The sequence below is a fragment of the Myotis yumanensis genome, unplaced genomic scaffold (genome assembly GCF_028538775.1).
Source record: "Myotis yumanensis isolate MYYU_CA2020_CCGP unplaced genomic scaffold, mMyoYum1.0.hap1 SCAF_1, whole genome shotgun sequence".
Classification (NCBI taxonomy): domain Eukaryota; kingdom Metazoa; phylum Chordata; class Mammalia; order Chiroptera; family Vespertilionidae; genus Myotis; species Myotis yumanensis.
Window position 1 is genome coordinate 143,817,400 of NW_027223752.1, and position 19,969 is coordinate 143,837,368.

At 36.1% G+C, this 19,969-nt stretch overlaps 1 protein-coding gene across 7 annotated transcripts in view; it reads right to left on the bottom strand.

The window, feature by feature from the left end:
* NEBL (nebulette) overlaps positions 1–19,969 on the bottom strand; it is a 370,452-nt gene that overhangs the window by 109,637 nt on the left and 240,846 nt on the right. For 5 of the 7 annotated variants that reach the window (XM_070432591.1, XM_070432608.1, XM_070432600.1 and 2 more), the window contains exons 1-2: positions 1,501–1,699; positions 1,340–1,411 (exon numbers count right to left, since the gene is read on the bottom strand). The exons of the other annotated variants lie outside the window; for them this stretch is intronic. In XM_070432591.1, coding sequence (XP_070288692.1) covers positions 1,340–1,411; positions 1,501–1,581 — 153 coding nt within the window. In that variant the 5' untranslated portion in view covers positions 1,582–1,699. Of the gene's footprint in view, positions 1–1,339; positions 1,412–1,500; positions 1,700–19,969 lie in introns of those variants that run through there. 7 annotated transcript variants of the gene reach the window in all.

Sequence of the window (19,969 nt, forward strand, 5' to 3'; positions counted from 1 at the left end):
AAATGAATAAAAGGATTGGTAGTGTTTCTATTACTAATATTAGTATAAAAATTAATAATAACGGTAAGAAAAACTGCATGGAAATCTAGAGTGAGAGATAACACAGCAGTGTGGCTAGGAGAGTGCTCTGTGTTTAAGTCCCCACTGCCTAACTGTGTGACCCAGGAAAGTTACTTAGCCTCTCTGAGCCTTTGCTTCCTCACCTCTAAAATGGGAAAAACAACAGAGCCTACCTCATAAGCTTCAATGCCTAGCACACAGCATTCAATAAATCTCAACCATTGCTGATATTATTTTTATTTTGGTATTATTACAGTTTACAGCAAACTGTCACATATAGTAGCTTATAACTATTATTAAATAATGGCACTAAGAAATACTTAATTATGTCACAGGTCAAGTATATGGGAAGGGGTATGATTTCCACCATCCTTTGGCTCTTTCTGACAAATTTCTGTCACAAGGCAATTTTCTGACAACTTTTTTAATGAGGATCATCTAAATTCTTATTCCTAGTGAGCAATACTTTTCCTGTGCCTCTAGAATTTTAGTTTAATTATTGACTGTAAAAATATATAAATATGAGTGAATTCTACAATTCTATGATTCCCTTGAAATATATAAACTGATTCCAGTTAATGAAAAAAGTCACAATAAAAATGCTCCTTTTCATTACTATCATCATTATCATCTAGTCTGGGGTTCTTAACACGTAGCTCAATTATCCATAAATTCTAAACTGGAAATCAACATTATATGCACATAGATATTATATGCAATTTTTTTGGTTTGAAAAACTACTGCATTCATCATATTCCTCAAAAGGCCCCCAAATGCTTTTTAAAAAATCATTCATTTATGTAGAGATTTTTCTAAAACACTTAACATCATTACAAAATTAAATATTTACAAATTGTAAAGGCTTTGGGTTCTCAAAGGAATATGCTCTGAATTCGTGAGTTCACTTTACTGTAGATTATCTTTAAGGGATTAAATTTAGGAAACCTTTATAAAGCACTGACTATACAAAAGAAGTAATGTACAGAGTATTAACTTTTTTGTTTCCTTTCTTAAATGAAATTCCTATTGCCAGAATGACCAAAATCCATAAGAAACAGGATTCTGGATTAAGAACACAAAGTCCTACTCCCACAGAAATTCTCTGTATGGGTGACCTTGGAGAAATTACCTAAAATTTCTAGACTCAGTTTCATGATCTGGAAAACAACCATGTTTTAATAGGTGGTTCCAGGGTTTTCTTTCTAGCTCTATGATTCTATGGCATAATAGTCTATGACACACAATGCAAAATGAGACAAAAATTTCTTAAGCCACTTACATCGCTAATGAGTTCCGTGCATTTTCTGGCCAATTCCATGCTCAGGTCTTCAATAACAGGCTTAAAGAATACCTGTCCAGAAAAAAAGGAAAGGAGACAAACTTCTAATCACCAGCTTACAGGAACAAATGACCTTCTTCAGCAGGTGCTTGCACACTCACCTTGTCTTCTTCATTTTCTTCTTCCTCTGCTTTTTCCTCTTCAGTTTCACCCTTTACATCCTCATATATAGGGACCCTCATTTTTACTCCCTCTCGCAATATGTATGTCTATTGTTTTACTTCTCTAATGTAGCATCTGTTTATGTATATGGCACCCTTGAGATCTTAGCATCTCTGGCGTTCTGGCAGAAATGACCTTGCCCAGGCCTACTCCCTATTTAGCTCACACTTCACTCTCCTTATCATAACTGTGTGTGAGTGGATGGAACAGAATCCCGGAGGTGGACCAGGGCTAGCCTCCTAAGGGGAAATAACATTTCAACGAGCAAAATTCAGTTTTATGAACATTCAAGTCAGCATTTTTTTAAACTAAGAAATTAAAAAAAGACAACTTATTTACATTTCTCTAATTCAATTCATTCATAAAAGAGTTTGAAAAGGGTTCTGGGAAAACCACTCAGCTTTAACACTCAAGATAGCACAGTCAGAAGCCTGTTATCTCAAAGAATTCCTCAACTCCTTCTAAATAAAGCTTTCACTAGAATGTCAGACCTATCTCTGATTTGGTATAGTGAATCTGGATCATTCAAACTCAGTTCATTAACCTAAGTTAAATTTTTTATGAGATATAAACGTACTTGTCACATTCTTAAAAGTACTTTAAATTAGCTGATTAAAGGCTAGTGATTTATTATGAAAAGCTCTTTGAACCCTTCAGAGAATCTATTCCGAGTTAATTATAACTGTTAATCCTATATTGCTATTGTATTATTTTAATTGTAAATATCATTAAACCTGAGAAGTTGCAGTTAACATAGGTTGATATATCATTTAAGAATTCTAGAAACATCATTGTTTCAAAAAATAATAATCATTTCTTTCAATTCTTCCCATGGTGTAAATTTTTACAAATGTGATAGTTATTTTTATATTCTTCAAAACATACTACACACCCGGAAAAGTTTGGAAAAATAAACTATAACAATACTTATAATGTGGTATGTGTCATCGGTTATATAATTAAAAATGTATTTTTCAAAACAAACCCTTTCATGTCAATTTAGGCAATTCTAAGATTCTATCCAACTCATAATTTATCAATTTGGTTATTTAAATCTTAGTATAAATTAATACTTATACAGCAATCGTAGATAAGCACTGGACATAAAAATACCTTATGGAGAATAATTAAACTAATTATACAAAATATAACTTCATTAAAAAATAATACATCATTTAAATAGCTAAGTATAAAGTTATTTTCTCTTGGTATCAAATCTAGTTTTAAATTTAGTTTTTAAAATGCCTTAGCCTTGCCTAAATTAAAACTTCTGACAAGAAAAAATTCTACACGGTCATCATGTGTAAATACTTTCTCAAACTGTGTTCCATGAGGCTAAAGTTCCATAGAACACTCTAAAGGAGAAAAGGGAATTTCTTAAACATGTTTGGGGAAACCTGTATACTAATTTCTACCCCTGCCACTAAAGAGCCACACAGCATAATGACACATTAAAAGCTCTGAGAAGACTCACAACCAAGAAAAGTATTTGTCTGCTTAACCCAGCATTTCCCAAACAATGAAATCCTGTCTATCAAATCTATTCTAACCTTCTTGCCTACCTATTTATTAATGCTATCTGATATTCCAGAAAACTAACATTCTTCTGTGAAATAGTACTTAGGGTAACTGTTCTATTCTAAAAAAAAAAAAGTAATGTGTCCTAGAAGACTCATTGGTCTTTTCATGAAACAATTTTTGATACAGGCTAACTTAATGGCAACATATATCCTGCTTATCTGCAAAATACCAAGAATACTGAATTTGGAAAACTTAACTTTAAAATAACAGCCCTGTCATGCCAGTGTAGAAAATTCTATAAGGAAATTCTCCTCACATTAGAGAGCAGAATGTATGGGTTCTGACTGATTCCCTCAAGTCCTCTGCCAAAAACTATCCTACAGAAGATCGATTCCATTATCTTTATTTGGAAATATGGAAGAGCATTTTCTATAAGCTTTTCTTGCAAACTTCTGGTGGTGTAGGGGGAAAAATCTTGCCACAGCTGCCTAAAATTCACCTCTTGGCTATTGTTTGAGGTGACAATACTTGCATTGCTCATGATGACATCTATTCACCATGGTGAATTACCTTCATCATACTTCTGGTGAATTACCTTCATTAGACTTCAATGGCTGCTTTTTCTCATTTCCCATCATGTAATAAGTTTTCAATGACTCTTCACTGTGCTGGAAGAAAATAATTTGTTGAGATTATATACAAACATTATGAAAGCAAAACCAAACACCATATGTGAACATAAATTTTCCATTTGAGATATTAGAATCAAAATTTTTAAGCCAAAATTTTTAAGAAATCAATCCTACTAAAGCCCTCTTTTTTACAGAGGACAAAATTATGATCAAGAGAAATTATTTGTTTTACTCAGAAAATTATTCAATGGAGCATTAGGACCAGAATTTAACTAGAGCCCTAAGTCCATGCATTCAAGTAAGTGTGTTATGCCAGGCACTGTGCTTGGTGTCAGAGATGCAGTGGTGAGTAAAACACACTTAGTACTAATATAAGATAGGGAATAAGAAACGCATCATTCAAGACTTGCTGGAGGAACACTTTAATGGATTGTTTGGAGAGCTAGACACATTAGTACTTTTGATTGAATGCATTTTTCCTTTCACCTATAGATATAATACAATATTCATGTAAAGTTTTCTCTAAAACATTTTAAACCTTGCACTTTATCACAGTAGAGCATTCTTGTCAATAGCTTCAAAATGTGACTTGGGGAATAAGAAGAAAGTGTTATTCATGGATAGCTATCATCCGCTTTAAAAAAATTAAATATTATATTTTAATACATATTTTCACCTTAGGGAGTCCCAAAAGGAAATTTCTGTATAGTTGCTAATCCCTATTACTTAGTGAGCATTTCATTTTATGTAATGTACTCTTTGCATTAATACTCTATCCATGCCCTGATTCAGAATGAGGATCACCTTACTCATAGCCAGATCCCCTACTTCCAGGACTGGCTCTCTCATATCTTCCAGGACAAATTATTTAATCCCTCTCTGCCTCTTATTGAGAATCAGTTCTGAGTTGAGGAAAACTTACAGAGATAAACTGATTTTTTTTTTCCAGAGGGGGGTGAATGGCGGTAGAAGAGGGCATAGAGAGGATAAAGTGTAATGGAAAAAAGAAAAAAAAGGATGCTTTTATTCATTTCAACAATTCAGCTTTGCAGTAAAAGACAAGAAAGCAACTGTGAGCTAAAGCCCATATTTGCATTAGTACCAGCCAATGGAAGAAGACAAAATAACTTATTTTTAATTATATTGAAGGTGTTTGTCCTATTAATGTGAAAGTTAAACATGCAAAAATCAATTTCACTGATGAAATATTACTTTCCAGCATATTAGAAAAAGAAATAAAATTACTCCAGATACAAAAAAATTAATTCACCAGTTCTTATTATAAAACATTCACTGTAAATGGTTAGGTGAGAGAGGATTCAGTTCATCTGACTTATTTCTCTGCTTTCCTAGTCTTTCACATACTCAATTTTAGTTGCCTTGGTTTTTGGTTTTTATTGTGGTTTTCTTGTCGCTGTTATGTTTGTTTGCTTGTTTGTTTTTATGACTACCTCCCAGAAGGTTCTCAGTTGAATTCCTGGTTATTTTACTTTTGCTTCATGTACCTCCCCATCATTTGGCATCTGTCCAAAAGAGAACTTTACTGATAGATGGGGGGCGGGGGTGGGAGGGCGGGATCGTTTCTTAAAACAAGAAAAGCAAGCTCTCTCGAGCAATTTGTCTTCTTTATAAAAGAGTTCTGCTTAATATTAGCTCCATCTATTTTTACAGTTTACATTCATTAAGCCTACCTTATTTCTAATAGCTATTTCATTACTGTTTGTTAAGTAGAAATCAAAAGAATACAAAGCAACTTGGATAACTGTCACCTTTACCAATTATGCCATTAAAATAAGATTTAATAGAGTGTTTGTCTGTGTTCCTATTACTGTCTTCACAAATATAGATCCTACTTACAGATGAAACCCACACATCTAACTTGGTATTGGGGGAGTAGGAGAACAAGAAACTGCAAATAACTTTTGACATAACAATTTCCAGGTTGGTTGTGTTTGGGATGCCAAAATTAAAAATATGTACTCTTCTAGATATACTGACAGGAAAAAAGTATTCTTATTCGGAGTCTACATTAACATAAGCACCCAGTAGACTGAAGGACATTGGTCTAATTTGCTACTTACTTGAGATATTAGTTCAGCTTTAATAACAATGAGGTGAAAACCACAATCACTTCCACAATCCTGCACACTAAGAGAAAAGAAGCTCATGGGTTGAGTAGCCTCTACGTGGCCTGTAACCAGAACTAAAGGACCAGGCAGGATCAAACAGTTTGGCTATCCTCAAAGCATCCCTCTTCTGAAGTTTTGTGTGACATGTCAGGAAAAATTGTAAAAGACTCTGAAACTAGCAAATAATAATAATAATAATCAGAAAACATTACCTGGTGTCTTATCTGGTGTTACCATCTGGCTAATTTGGCCTTTCACTGTCTTTGAACAATTTTCCAACCCTTTAAATTGTTAATAACTGATAACAATGCTATGATGCGTTATCCACAAAAATGAAAGTTGTTTCCTGGGGAAAGCAATTGGTTACTGCCTTATTGATATACCCTTTGGACATCTATTTATAAATTCGGCGTTCCTTATTACTCATTTATGTGTGGTTCTTCAAATTCACCTTTGAACCAATTGTTACATCTTACTGGTACCCTAATTAATGAATGAGTTAAGATCTTTAAAACATGTTCATTTTATGTTTTATGAGAATCAGGACTTCACAATTTTTTTAAAAAAATCCTTTCACAGATACAAATGATTTAATTATCCTCTCTCCTTTCCTTTAATGTTCAGCAAAAACAGAAAGGGAGAAAGAATTCCATAAAGCCCAATTCTCTCTATTGTAAACATAGCTGCAACAATTCTTGTTGTTTATTGAAATTAGCTTTTTGTTTTGTTTTCAGGTCTGATCTCATTTGACTATTGGCAAATGCCACATGTGTGCTAGTGTATATGTACATTCACACAACATACACATACACAGAACACACACACCACACACACACACACACACACACACACGCTCAAGCAGAGTTAATTCACCACAGATGCCAGTTCCCTTTTGAAAAGCGCACAAGGCTTCAGTAAATGCAAAGACTTAATTACTTCTCACATCTGGAAAAACTTAAATATGAGAGTGGATTTATTGAAGAAGCTCTTTGCTTGGCTGTCAACACCATATCAGGAGCCAGAGAGAGCAAGCTTGATCAGTGCTGGCAATCCTTTAACCCTTCAGAGAGAGATGTTCTACTAATTAATTCATTTCATGTCCTTCTTACATGATTTATGAGTTTTATGAAAACACAGAAAAGTAAATAATTTCCTAGTAATTTACATAGAAAACCTATTTTTGTCATGTTTCCAGGGGGTGGGAGGGAATCATATATTGAATTTTGAAAATAATGAGAAAGTCCTATATTTAAGAAAAAAAACAGGAAAGGCTTTTGGGGTTGTATAGCATACGGAATAAAGACATAGAACAATAACTTATGTAAACACACACAAAATTAGGCAGTTCAGCTCTTTATGGAGGAAGTGTAATGTTTCTAAAAGGGAAGTATTTATATGAGATAATAGCAAGATTTAAGCGAAACTAAGGAATGAGATCTTCCCCTTATGTCAGAATTAAGTAAAGTGATGGTGTAGAGGGAGGGCATCCAAAGAGCATTGGTGAGAGCCAGAAACCAGAGTTGGAGGAGCCCAAAGTTCAATGCTAGTGGTGCATAAATGGAGAGAGATGAGGACAGCAGAACATCAGTAGCTTGAGGAAGCCATTGTGAACCAGGAATCCTTTACAAATAACACAGTTCCTGGTCAATTAACTATGAAAACAGTGGTTCTACAGCTACTCAATCCCCTTCATAGGTCTTGAATTTAATTTTTACTCCATATTATCATTAGCCAATTGAAATACTCCTCATGTATCTGTAATACCATTGTAATTAGTTAGTTATTAATAACAGGAAAGGCGCAAAAAGGAGGCCAGACATCAAAAGCATAGCCATTTTGGGCAGCTTCACCAGGAAGCTGCAGTTTCACACTCCCCAGGAAACCACCAGCCCATTCCCTGCAGGTCACTGTGGGTAGAGGTCCAACAAAGGGGAAGATGGGCACGTGTGCAATGAGTTGGGGGTGACACAGGGAAAGTGCCTGTCAGTCAAGCCTGGGGACCATGGATTGGCTAGAGTAGGCAGGGCCATTGCAAGCCCGTGGAAATCTGGTTTTGCTCCTGCCCATGTTCCCTCCATAACCACATGGCCCATGGTCATGTGGACCCTGCATGCAATGGACTGATGGACTGCCGCAGGAAACACAGACTAAGCTAGCCCAATGCTGGATTGGACTATGCCCTCACATAGAACGAAAACTCTGGACACTGGCTTTTAGCTCTGCTGAAAGCAAAATGGGATTTATTCTATGGTGGGACTGAGGGAAATGGGACTTTGGAAACTCAGGAGTTTGATTCCCCAGAAATAAAGTTTTCTACAATATCTCATCTTCCTGTGGGAATCTCTGAAAGTTCATTTTCTTGAGATATCGTAAGACGCTCACTCCCACTAGCAACCAGTGGAGATCTCCCCACCAATAACATCTGGACTTTACGAAAACTCCAAGTGAAGAAATTATTCCCAGGTTTATTAGTCTAGTGAAGAAAACATTCAAGGGACATTCATTTGTTTTATGTATATCCAGAAATAAATGAAATTTATGTTAAATGTATTTACAATATAAATTTAACACTTCTACAAAATTACAATTATATTATTGAAATGTACCTATTTTTTCTACTTTTTTTCTAAATAAGTTATATTAAAATTTCTACTTGTACCTAAGTGACCAATTACTATACTTAAATCCCCTAAGGATTTCTTCTATCCTGAAATCATGATTTCATTATAGTTTAAGCCAGGGGAAACAACACAAATGATGCTCACAATTCAGAACTTTTGAAGCACTAATTTCTCAGTCTTATTTCAATTGTTTCCACTGAGTTTTTCATGTGTCACATGTATTGGTAGTAATTTCTCTCTAAGGACTCTATCTTTTTTATTATTTGATTTGTGTGTCTATCTTCATTCATTTCACAAATATTTCTTGTGTGCCTTCTATGTGCCAGGAGCTATTTTAATCTCTTCATATAATTCATGAAATAACCAATAAAAATACCTAGCCATCTCTCCTATTTCAATCATATATTCATTTATCAAATATTTGTTGAGCATATACTTTATGCCATGTACTATACTAAGTTTTATATATCCAGTATATTTCAGATACTGAATATACATACAAGAGATAGTCAATATTGACCACTTTATTCAGTTAAAAATATGTATTTTCTTAGACTAATAAAGTTTGTTGGATTAGTAAAAGCTGTATTTTCAAAAAAGTAACAGAATATTTAAAAAAAACACTTCATCATTATTCAAATTATTTTATAAATATCAATTTTCTATCCTATTTTATACCCTAATTATATCTACAGATGGTTTTCTCCATCCATATTTTCTCAAATTGTGTTGCAAAATTTCCTTCATGATTCCAATATGCTTGGCTTATTTTTAATTTGCTTATAAAGTGAGACCCCTCAGGCAACATCTATCTAAGATTTTTTAATTATTTCAGAAATCATTTTCTGGAGCATCTCTGTCCAGTAGAAATATAATGTGAGCCACATAAGTAATTTTAAATATTTTAGTTACCACATTAAAAAAAGAAACAGCCCTAGCCCATATGGATCAGTAGTTAGAGTGTCAGCCTGCTCACCAAAGAATCACAGGTTCAATTCCAAGTCAAGGGCTCATACCTGGGTTGCAGGTTCAATCCCTGGCCCCAGTGGGAGTGGTGAAGGAGGCAACCAATCCATGTGTCTCTCTCACATTGATGTTTCTCTCTCTCTCTCTCTCTCTCTCTCTCCCTCTCCCTCTCTCTCTCTCCCTCTCTGTCTCCCTCTCCCTCTCCCTCTCCGTCTCCCTCTCCCTCTTCCCCTCACCCTACTCTCTCTGAAAAAAAAGAAACAGATTAAATTGATTTAAATGATATATTTAACTCAATATATTCAAAATATTACCTTTCACCATGTAATCAATGTAAAAAGTACTGAGATTTTACATTTTTAAAATACTGAGTGTTTGAAATCCAGTGTGTTTTAATTTTACCCTCACAGCACATCTCAATTCAGAGAAGCCATATTGGATAGTGGCTACCATAGTGGACAGTGAGCTATACAGTAATGCTGTAAGACTGGACATCATTAGCAAGTTTTCATTTTTGTAGTATATACATCAAATGTGGGAAAATACATTTAAAATTAAACTTCTTAAGACGAGAATTTCAGATTCCTAATCAATAATTAAACAATAAAAACTATAATCTATTTTAGTTTCCATGCCTATCTAAATCAGAATCCTCTGTATAGGAATGTACTTCATTAAAGGTTTAAATTGTTATTATAAATAATAAATTAACTCTTTAAATTGTGTTTTAATTAATTTCACCAAAGGTGTATGCAAAATGCTATTGTGTTTCATTAATGAGAATGACATATTTAAAATCCCAGCAATTTTCAGGATAAACATTCACTTTTTAATTATCTACCTAATAAGCAGATAATTATATGAGTGAGTAATAGGCATTCACTCTTAATTTCTCTGTCTAAATAGCGCAAAATCCAAATAGTGAAATACCCTCCACTGTTACTCCCCTTTTAACTCATATAATCCAATTTAAAACACACCAGCAATTTGCTCATCAATTTGGCTAGGTAAATCCTTTAAAACCAAGCTGTAAAGCAATGTCACAGTGAATTATGAGATTTAATAAAGAGGCTGATGGATCATTTAAAGAACCTCAGTGTTTTTGCTGAAATAAGATTTTTCTATTAAAAGCCTTAAATTTTGAAATACTCAACAGGAAAGAGCTTCAGCAGTGAGGGGAAACATATCTATATTTCTGTTCTACAGACGACTTTAGCTTGTCTCCTTGATGGAACCAATAAAATGATTTTTTTTTTAACTTCAAGGATTTTTAATAACATCCAAATGCAACGAAGTTCTTTTAATCTAAAAATACTGTTACAAAATGATATCCAAGGTCTTAAACTTTATTCATATTATCCCTTTTCCAGGCTCTTCTAAAAATTTTGGAGAAAGATGAAACTATAGAAATGAAGAGAGTCATTCAACAACACTTAGAAACCCCCTCTACTAGAATCTACCAGGTACTGTGAGAGGGAACAAAAGGATCATCACCTTATGCCAAGCACTGCATCATGGCCTTTACATATAAAATCCCATTTAATCTTCACAACATCCATTTCATAGGACTTAGAGTGATCAATTGCCCAAGTTCTCACAGTAAGAGATTCAAACCTAGGTCTGTAGTGCTTCATTTTGGGTAGAACCTACGGAAGCATGGAGCAGCAGAACACTGACTGTTATTTCTGATAGTGATATTAACTTCTATCATCTTTTCCAATTTCCGACTTCACAGACATTGTTATTGCAGATGATCATTGAAAACAAGGGTAATCCTTATGCTATGGAGGCAATCTGGTTATTATGATCAGCAAAAACAAGACTCCCCAGGAGTTAGTAGCAAGAGTAAAAGCAGATAATAATGACCTTTCCTGTTTTTTACTTGAGCAGTACTTTTTCTCTACTGATCACCAGACACAGAGATTATATTATAAAGTTTGTACTTCTGGTACACTTAAAAATGATGCAGATGCATGTAAGATATTGTACACACAAACAAAGGAGCTGGAATGAAAACTAACTGAAGAGGCAAATTTTATTGTACTCAAATAGAGCCTGTCCTTTCTTCATAGTTGCCTTGATAGTCAAAAAGATCTAGAAAGCTTTATTTTAATTATATTCAATACATAAGAATTTAGAATATAGCCAAAACCGGTTTGGCTCAGTGGATAGAGCGTCGGCCTGCAGACTGAAGGGTCCCAGGTTCGATTCCGGTCAAGGGCATGTACCTGGATTGTGGGCACATCCCCAGTGGGAGATGTGCAGGAGGCAGCTGATCGATGTTTCTCTCCCATAGATGTTTCTAACTATCTATCTCTCTCCCTTCCTCTCTGTAAAAAATCAATAAAAATCTATTTAAAAAAAAGAATTTAGAATATAATAAGAATTCATTGAAAATAGTGTGATTATAGTGACTTTTATAGTATGTATTCTCTGATTTATATAAAACTAATACAGATAACTTACCAAAAACTGAAACTTTTCTAGATTTAGTCTAGAAAATTTTCATCCCAAAATATAATAGCAACTATAACTATATAAATGAAATACAGGTCTTATATGCACTTTGAGCTAAAAAATGAGAATTTCATTTAACTATATTAGTCATTTTTAATGTATGTACTCTAGACATTTATTGTAATCTAACCATTTTTAAAGCACAGAGAAATTACTTTTAAGGATTTCTATGACAAACTGCCCCAAATAGTGAGTGTTTTAAAGAGCAATCTTACTCTGAGAGTCTTATTTTATGTCAAAATTTTTATGTAAGTATTATGTTTGCTGAGAAAGAAATAACTTTACTGTTACATGTTAATGAAGTAGCAAGGACAACTTTCTTTAAGGTTTGACTTAAGCTTGATTCTAGACTACTATTATCATAATCCTATGAAATATTTTTTACTATAGAAATATCACTACATGTGCATTTGATCAAGGATGTACTTGGTTCCTTATTTTAAGATTTAAAATCACTATACATGTTATTTCCTTTGACATTCTTTTTTAAAAATATGTTTTTATTGATTTTAGAGAGAGGCAGGGAGAGGGAGAGAGAGATAGAAACATCAATGATGAAAAAGAATCACCAATCGACCACCTCCTACTTGACCCCTATTAAGGATCGAACCCACAACCCAAGCAGTCCCAAACAGGAATCAAACTGTGACCTCCTGGTGACAATCAACCACTGACCCACACTGTCCAGGCCCTTTGACATTCTATATGGTATTTATGTTACTTTCTCTTGTACAAAAACAGTCATGAGTTAGAAAAACCTCAGATTTTAACTTAATCAGGCAAAACAGACAAATTCCATATTAGACAAAGTACTCATATGTATGGATTTTTAAAAACTTATAATAGCTTTAGATTTTCTTAACAAACTTTACAAGATCTTTCGTAGAGACTACCAAATTGCCAATTAAGTGTGGCCATTTCAAAATACAAAAATTCCTGTAAATTATCTGTTATAAAATCTAATCTTCTGGGATAGAGTTGCAGAAGACTTTAATACTGTAAAGAAAATTACACAGTTTTATATTTTAACTAGTTCTTTATTCAATTCATATTTTTATTATACTTTAAGTTCAGTATTTCATTAGATTTTTTTCTACTTTTCCAAACACAGCAATGGTGAACATTCTGTTTAAGCAAACTATCCTTCTTTAAATATTCAAAGGTTTAAATGTTTATGAGATCAGAACTAAGTATTTCTCTAAACATCATCAAAATGTATCTTTTAAAATGTATTACAGGCTTTTATAATGTTTCTATTTCAGAGACAGGACCAGTGACTGTATTTGGGGGTGATGATTTAACAAAAATTATAACTGACTCATGAACTATGCTACAATGGGGCTTCTGCTCACTCAAAAAATAAAACACATGTATGAGATTATATTCCACACTGAAATGATATCTGAACTTTATTTCTATATTCCAGCCTGGCAAACACTCTACAATTCACCAACAAGAATGACCAAGAACAGAAGAGATTGAAGCCTGCTAGATCCTCTTAATGAAACATAGTCACAGAGTTATTATTTGGAAAAGGGTGACCCTGGAAATGCCACATCTAATGTGGTGCATGGAAAAAGCACTATGCAAAGAAGAGCCCCAAGATCTAGGTTTGAAACTTCACTCTACTATTGACCTGCTATTCGGTGACAAATGGGTCATTTGAGGTCATTGGTTCTTTATTTTCTCACCTGTAAATAATTAGACCAGCCCTTCTAGTTCTAAGATTGTATGATTACTGATTACCAAATGTAACTGCTAATTTACTAATCATCATAGTACAGAAGTTCAAAGATGAAAATATTATCAACAAATTATTTTATCAAATCACTTTTTTAAAAAAATTTTGGTACAAGAGGAATAGAAGAAACCCATGTTGAACAGTAGACACTATAGTAAGTCCTTTCCATATCTTAGCTCATAGCATACTCATAAACTCTCTGGAAAGTAGCTACTATGAGGATCCATAAATGAAGCTAAAAAAAGTTACGGTAATTTGCTTAAAAGTAACACCAACAGGACTGAATCAAGGCCTTTTTATATGTTTATTTATCACTTCACTATATACACCCATTGTGCACAGTCAATGCTGTGATTGTTATGTAGCTGGAATCTACTTTTAAAAGCTCATTTTGTATTTTGACTATAGGTCAGAGCCTAACGAGGTATTATTGAATAACTAATAAAGTATAGAATATTTACAAAGCCCATTCCCATATACATCAAAATGTTTTTAACTGTTATAAAGGCACAGCCTTTAAACAACTGTAAGGACATTTTCATAGTCTATTCTAAAAACTAGATAATTTCACTCTAAGTACATATATAAGAAAGAATAACTGGTTTCCATATGCTTATAAAACAGGAATGTATTCCCAAGGAATGGGAAACTGTCGATGATGTAGCTAAGCTGAGTATATTCATGGCTATGTGTTCCAAAATCGATATAAACATAATCAGTGGGAAATTAAATTTTGCTAGAGCCAAGGTATGGCTCTGAAAAGCTTTTAAGCATTTATCTCTACAATGATCTCATGGGGAGTTCAAGCTTGCTTTCAGAAACAATACTGTCCAAAGCTCTAAAAAGCAGATATTTATCATAGCATTCAATCTGTTGCAAGAGCGTCTTGGCAATTCAAAATAAGAAAATATATAAGAATATAAGAAGTTCAATATAACAAAATAAAGTTCCAATGTCATCACAAATGGGAGGGGGGGAATTATCTTATGCAGTACCTTTCTTATCTCTCAATTTAATTAACATTCTTTCTCAAGGTTATAACAACTTTTTTTCTTCACACTAATATTTCAGTTGTTCTGCAAATGTGAATGTAAATGTGTAAAAAATACCTTTTTAAAAACAAACTGGATGACTAACACAACCTTATTTTATATTAGTGCTGTTTTATATTTTTAGTTATATTATCATCTCCCAAAGGGATGTCCGAAGATTGTGACTTAAAAAAAGAGTAAATCCTGGTATTGAGACTTAGAGCAAATCCTGGTATTGAGACTTACAAAAAAGAGCAAATCATGGTACTGATACATTTGAAATACAACTGTATACTGCTTATTTTTAATGTATATATTATTTTCAAATAATTCAGTATTTGATTCAAAATGCCAACAGTTGAACTCTGAATAAATGACTATGTTAGGCATTGCAATAAATATAAAACAATAAAATCTAGCCTTTCATACACAGGGAGCTTATAATCTATTAGCACAGATGAAGCAATTAGAGAGCATAATAAAGTCATCAGAGAAGTACAAAGTGCCATGAAGGTTCAGAGGATAAAGAAAATCATAAATGTTGGAGACACTCTAAAGTTCCATGAACATTGCCTTTGCTATGCACATTATAAAGATGAGCCGTTTTTTATAAGTGAGGAAAAAGAGGGTTAGAAGACACAGCACAAGTAAAGACAGCAGAAGAGCCATGCTTTGGCCACCATGAGAAATAAGTCCAGGATGCAGGGGGACGGGAGGAGTCAGGAATTCATGAAAGGCAGAATGGAAACAGCTTCAAATGTCAAGCCAACAATTTTATATGTAATTCAATCAGAGATATTGCATCACAAAATTTTAAGCTGGAGAGTGACATATAAATCCAATATAGAAAGTTTAATCTAGTTGCAATATAGGTAGGATATGCTGAAATGGAAGGGAAAATACCAGAAGAATGAAAAATAGTCCAGGCAAGAAATAAAGATTGATACCAGGGGCATGAAAGTTGTTAGAGGTAAAGATTTGGAATACACTACAGATGTAGGCTGAGCAACAGACAAGATGTGAAGACTGAAAGAAGAAAGGCCATTTTAAGCTCCTTTGAGTTGTTTGGATTGAGAGGGAAATTGAATCTAAAATGGAGTTATTCAGGTGGAGTATCAGCCATCAGTTAGATATGCACAGTGGTCAGATTAGGGCTCTGACTCAACTCAAGGAAAGGAGTCAAAGTTCACAGAGCCACAAGCAAATGATATAAAGAGAAGAATTTCCAAAGGCATCTCCTAAGAAAAAGCAATTCATCCCCCAAAATCCTGCTGATCGTTCTTACTGCACACAGAAAAAGGTACAGCCTTAAAACAAAGTCGTCCATGAGACAAAGAAAAAAATATCTCTATTCTGTTTTCTTAACAATTCTCAAAAACTATACTATTTTAATGGAATGATTCATTAAAAATATTTATTAAGATACCGTTATATGAATTAGAAACTTGAAATACAAAAAAAGTATTACATGCCCCAAGGAGCTTGTAATATATGCAGTGACTGTGACGACTGAAACAACCATTCGACCAGTCACCATGTGGTGCTAGCACAGATGCATAGACACAGGTAAAGTCTATGAGTAAACTAAGAATGAACAAGACAAATGCTTGCCTTCACAGAGCTCGCACTGTAAGAAGGTTAGGTCAGGGATGAGAATTCAAAATTGCCACCAACACAGACCTGAGGTGTCGACCTGAGGTGCCGCTTCTCAGAGTGGCCAGAGATATACCCGGTAGCAGACAGGGGGCGTAACTGAAGGGCTAGCGCTGATGTGAAGGTGGGGCAGTTCTGGGTTTCCCAGAGGAGCCAATGGCTGCCTAGGACGTGGAGCTTTTGACACTGACTGGCATAGAAACCGACCAATCAGAACGTAATCTGGGTGAAATGCGAAGGCAGAATCTAAGGTGGGGGCTGAGGAGGGGTTTTAAGGGCAACAGCTATTTGGTGTAAGGTGTAAGAAAGCGGTTCAATTTTTTAATAACCACTTTGGCAGTATAGTATATATGGCTGGCTATCAGTCCAGATATAGGGGTTATGTATTTTTGTCTACCAAGAACATCTCTTCCTGCTGAAAAAGGTACCCCCCCCATTTAAGCAATCCTATCCTATATAATCTATCTATACTAATAAAAGTGTAATATGCTAATTAGACCGGATCAACCGGCCACCTTCGGATGTCTGACTTCCTTCTGGACAAAGCCATGGTTGTGGGGGACGAGGCAGAGGCAGTTAGGGTTGATCAGGTTAGCAGGGGAGGGCAGTTAGGGGCAAAATCAGGCTGGCAGGGGAGGGCAGTTGAGAGATCAGGCCGGCAGGGGAGGACAGTTGGGGGCGAATTGGCATGCAGGGGATGGTAGTTAGGGGCGACCAGGCCTGCAGGAGAGGGCAGTTGGGAACAACCAGTTCAGCAGGGAGGATAGTTGGGGGCAACCAGACCGGCAGGGGAGGGCAGTTGGGGGCATTAGGCAGGTAGGCAGGTGAGTGGTTAAAAGCCAGTGATCTTGGAAAGTCTGATTGCCAATTTAGGCCCAATTCCACATGGATCAGGCCTAAACTGGCAGTTGGACATCCCCCGAGGGGTCTCAGATTGGCGAGGGTGCAGGCCAGGCTGAGGGACACCCCCCCCCCCGGGACACCCCCCCCCCCCCGCCATGAATGAATTTCATGCACCAGGCCTCTAGTAAAGATAATAAATTTTCACAGTTTATTGACAATAAAACAAAAGCATAAAAACCAAGTGTTTGAAATATGGTATTGAGAATTTTTAAATTTTAACAAATGCATTTTCAGCCTTAGATGGCTTTTTTATTTGACTTATTTACCCATGTCAATAGCATATTTATTTTATTACATTATGTTACTAGGTTTCTGAATATTAAACCATTCTTGCATTCTTACATTAAATACTACTTGCTTGTGATAGACTATTCTTAGAATATGATTTTATAGTGCTTGTTTATATAATAATATGTAGGTAATAATGCATAAATATGTTCATAATTCAGCCATTTATGTTCATGAACTGAGTTTTCTTTTGAGACTATTACCTTTTTTGTGCTCTATGCCAATTTATGTACCTTTGAAATGGTTCTTCCCTGAAAATAGGACAGACTCATTAATGAAGCTATAGCAGACATGTCAATAAACTTACCTGTGTAGACCATGCTCAGGTCCAAGGCTCCTATGAGCAGACTATGAGTCACATGACCTATCCAAACTACAGCTCATTAAACCCAGAGCAGACACTGCACTTGGGGAGAAGAAAGAAGTGCCCTGGATATTCAGGGACTAATAAGAACGTGTTTCATGAGTTTGAACCAATAGATATTTAGCTGTAGAGAATCAGATGATAGTAAGTGCTAAAGCTATAAGCCCAGTTAGAATAAGGTGGGCAGTTACTTTTCAACTATAGACTTATAAGCAAGATAAGAAATACTGTATTCAGAGAAGAGCAGAGACAAAGAACTGCACATACTCTAAAGCACATGGTAAAAGAGATTTGCTTTCTAATAATTTCCCAGTTTCCATTAAGTCCAGTCTTATTTGTTGTAACTGTTTCTATGAGCTTTTTGTACGTTCTTCCTATAACTCCCTGTTTTCTTTAGCTATTTCTTGTAATCAAGCAGTCCTAAGACAATATCGGATGCAGGAGACTTGCATAACGCTAATTATTTCATAATATTTTTCAATGTTTTCCTTAGTTATTGCATAGCTCTGCTTTTCTAATTCCTCTAGTGTCAATTTTGGTAGTTTACATATTTGTTTTAAAAATTCATTTCACTTCTACTTTCTAGATTTACTAATATCATTAAACACAAAACCCTCTTGTGGGTTTTGTGTTTAATGATAATCTAATCAGACTTTGAGCTAGAGGTAACTACACATGCAGACAGATGTTCCAAACTTAAAAGAAATGTATGAGAGAATAAAAATAGCAGAAAGGGAGAGATTAAATTATCAAGACAACTTTAATAACAAATTTAATATATTGACACTAGCTATCAATATTTATTTTTATATATTTTACTAGAGGCTCAGTGCACAAAAGTTTGTGCACTTTGGGGGGTCCCTCAGCCCGGCCTGTGCCCTCTCATAGTATGGGACCCCTCAGGGGATGTCCACCTGCTGGCTTAGGCCCGCTCCCCGGGGGACTGGGCATAAGCTGGAAGTCAGACATCCCTCTGGCAGCCCTGGAGCCCTCAGGGGATGTCCACTTGCCAGCAGGGAGCAGGCCTAAGCTGCAGTCAGACATCCTTAGCGCTGATGAGGAGGCGGGAGAGGCTCCTGCCACCACCGCTGTGCTGGCAGCCGTCAGCCTGGATTGTGGTTGAGCAGAGCTCCCTCTATGGGAGTGCACTGACCACCAGGGGGCAGCTCCTGCATTGCGTGTCTGCCCCCTGGTGGTCAGTGTGTGTCATAGTGACCAGTCATTCCCAGGCATTCTGCTGTTAGGGTCAATTTGCATATTACCCTTTTATTATATAGGACAGAGGCCTGCAGGGTGCATGGGTGGTGGCCGGCTGGTTTGCCCTGAAGCCTGTCCCAGATCAGGGTGGGGGTCCCACTGGAGTGCCTGGCCAGCCTGGGTGGGGGGCTGATGGCTGTTTGCAGGTTGGCCACAGCCCTTTCAGGGTGGGGGGATCCTGCTGGGGTGCCTGGCCAGCCTGCGTGAGGGGCTGAGGGCTGTTTGCAGGCTGGTCAAGCCCCCCAGTGGGGACTTTCACCCCATGAGGGTGTGGCCAACCTGGGTGAGGGCCTGAGGGCCATTTTCAGGCTGGCCATACCCCCTGGTGACCCAAGCTCCCAGCCTCTCCTTTTTTTCTTTTTCTTTTCCTGGGATTTATCTATCTTCTATAATTGTAACTTTGTAGCCTTGAGTGGAGCCCAGGTCCAGCTGGAAGCCTGGGTTGCCCGCTCCCAGCCCCTCCTTGAGCAGAGGCCACGGCCAGCTGGAAGCAGGTATCTGGGATTTATTTATCTTCTATAACTGAAACTTTGTAGGCTTGAGTGGAGCCCAGGGCCAGCCAGGGCAGGCGGGATGCTTGGCTTCCTCCATCGCTGGGGGCAACCCAAGGCTCCTGCTCGCTCTAGCTCTGTGGCTGCCACCATCTTAGTTGGGTTAATTTGCATACTTGCTCCTGATTGGCTGGTGGGCGTGACTTCAGCATAGCAGAGGGATGGTCAATTTGCATGTTTCTCTTTTATTATATAGGATTAATAAAAGTTCTTTATAGCACAGAGTAGGAATCT